The 2477-nt window shown below is 34.1% G+C and overlaps 1 protein-coding gene across 1 annotated transcript; it reads right to left on the bottom strand.

Moving 5' to 3' along the window:
• Nucleotides 1-358: 358 nt before the first annotated feature.
• Nucleotides 359-1194, bottom strand: LOTGIDRAFT_122513 (hypothetical protein; the record flags this gene model as incomplete). Its single annotated transcript, XM_009059979.1, has 3 exons — nucleotides 359-498; nucleotides 685-756; nucleotides 1104-1194. Coding segments are annotated over 3 exons (303 nt in total), but the record flags the coding sequence as incomplete, so codon positions are not given.
• Nucleotides 1195-2477: the final 1283 nt, after the last annotated feature.

Here is a 2477-nt window from a genome sequence, read left to right as displayed (position 1 = left end):
GACTTGATGCATAAAGTCTCATAACAATTTATTCATGATCTTTATGATACTGAATGGTTCAACTTGCATTATTTTGATTAGAACAGAATGGACTGATTACACAAATCAACATATATGATGATGAGCATAACTAGGTTAATGAATATACACTCATTTAATTTACAGTTGTGATATTATACTTTGCAATTTCTTGTTCCACAATTCATGACAGTATAATAGATTGATAAAATAGACAAATATAATTGGGCTTTTATCAGATACAACCCATATGCCTGCATTCTTAGCACTATAAACTCAGATCCTTGAGATTTTATGAAAATATGTACAAGTCTTTAAAAAGTCAAATATAAAACAACTTTCATCCATCCTGTTGAACAAAAGGATTTGCAATGGCTTCCATACCATCAGCTGGACAAATTAAGACAACGGAGGTACCACGACAGACAACTAATCCTAACTGACGAGTATCTTCTGTTAATTTATAAGGATCATCTGGATCTAAAATACATCAAAACAACAAGTTTAATAAGACGGTTATTGTACCTAAATGTACAGTGAACTTGGAATTATATATACACTGTGTGTCTTGTAAAATATATACATGAGTTCAATTAATACTAAAATTTGTAAGACTACTAGGATAATGGGCAGAAATTTATATCATTAATATGAACATCTCCATACCTCTTAAAAATTCTGTAGTTCCATCTAACACTAAATTCAACAATGGATCAAATCCTTTTAACATTCCAGTCGCTGTTCAATAGAAAAATAGAAGTATTACTGATCTTGTTATACAATCATTACATAATTGGCACATGCTGCAGTGGATAAGAAATTCAAATTTTAGGAGTTGCCGGTCGGTGAAAGACTCAGTTGATATCAGAAATCATAACATTCTTTTCTACTTCTGACATGCAGTGTGCATGTTGGAAAAATTAGCATTTTGGCCAATTGTACAATTGCAAAATATTTGAGAATCTTTGACCTGTAGAACCTGTACCACAGTAGCACTCATTGTCCCATCCATTGAACAACAGGACTGTCTAAACAACAGCAATAGAACTCTGAAAATAAATTTACAGTAATAAAAAACTACCAACCTTCACGACCACCACTGAATTTAACTCTGATTGGTTTATCTAAATACTTTGATAAATCTAATATACTTTCTTTTTTCTTCTTTTCTTTTTCCTTATCTCTGTCACCAAATGGCTGAAATTAAAACGTAAACCCTGGAAAGTTGAACAACACTTGTCACTTTTGAAATAAGCCTCAGGGGAATATCATCCTAATTATCCATAGGTTGGTGAAGCACCTCACAGCCTTGATATGTCCCTTCTTGGCCTATCAAACATAATCTGAAGTAAACATTGGCAAACAAAATTCGGTCAGTAGTCCTTATGTTTTAAACTGACATTATGTGGCCTACTCCTCTGTTAACTCCTCTACAAAGTCATCAGAATATTTTTTAGACAAGTCTCCCACCAGGTCTCAGCAAAAGGGACAGGGACAGGCGCCAAAACAAACATACCGAGTACATAAGAAATTTGAATCCATACTTCAAGGTAAACACGTCGGATGTTAAAAAATAAAAAGCTAATGAGAACGTATGCCTATTCACCTGATTTTGTTTCGGAGTTTGTTGTGCCATGTTACTTTTCTCTTTATACAAAAATAAATTTCAACACGTTCTGTTTTCGTAAAGAAGGTAAGAAGAGTGGCCTTTACCGGTGTAAGCCGCGAGTACCATGTAGATACTGACGCGAGAAAGAATAAGGCGAATTTATTGTTACTCTTGTCTAATGATATATTATTTCTTGTAATTCTTTAGAAACAATGGTTCTGATGGCAATGTCAAAATATTCTCGTGACCATTTTGTAATCTTCAGTCATCATAGATTTCCAGGGTTATATTATATAAAATATGCACGAAAACGCCTCCTAATAATTGAGTTAATTCCCTTTATACTTCAGACCGCTATTAATTTACTTATTTGACGTTGATGTTTCCTTAACACTTTTGTTTGACAGTTCACTGAGTGAAATTTTATTAAGCGTCATGCTTCGTAGCACAAGCACTTTGACCAAATGATGTTTCTAATCTTTCTGATGTAAATGTTAACTGATGTCAATGACTGTCAAAGGTACAACCATTTGAGAGCTGACAAAATGCTGACTGGAGTGACTACCAGAGGTTTTTGTTGGCTTGTTGATACCCAAACCTTCCGACAATTCCATTTGCTACCAGTAAGATATAACATTGCATATATGTGTGCAGGTCTGGAAACGAAATCAGGAGACAGGCCTTGAAAATTCTGGAGATTGGGGTAAAAAATCTGGAGACATTTCAAAGAGTGTAAATTCATGAGTTTCGTGCTTTTTATATGTTTTTCCTCCTTGATAGCAAGTCATGAGAGTTGGCTCAGAAGAAATTGAAGGAACAATATCAAGGCATCTCAAAGGTATGCTGTATA

Source organism: Lottia gigantea (assembly GCF_000327385.1).
Source record: "Lottia gigantea unplaced genomic scaffold LOTGIsca_40, whole genome shotgun sequence".
Classification (NCBI taxonomy): Eukaryota; Metazoa; Mollusca; class Gastropoda; family Lottiidae; genus Lottia; species Lottia gigantea.
This window is presented reverse-complemented; position numbering and strand designations above follow the sequence as displayed.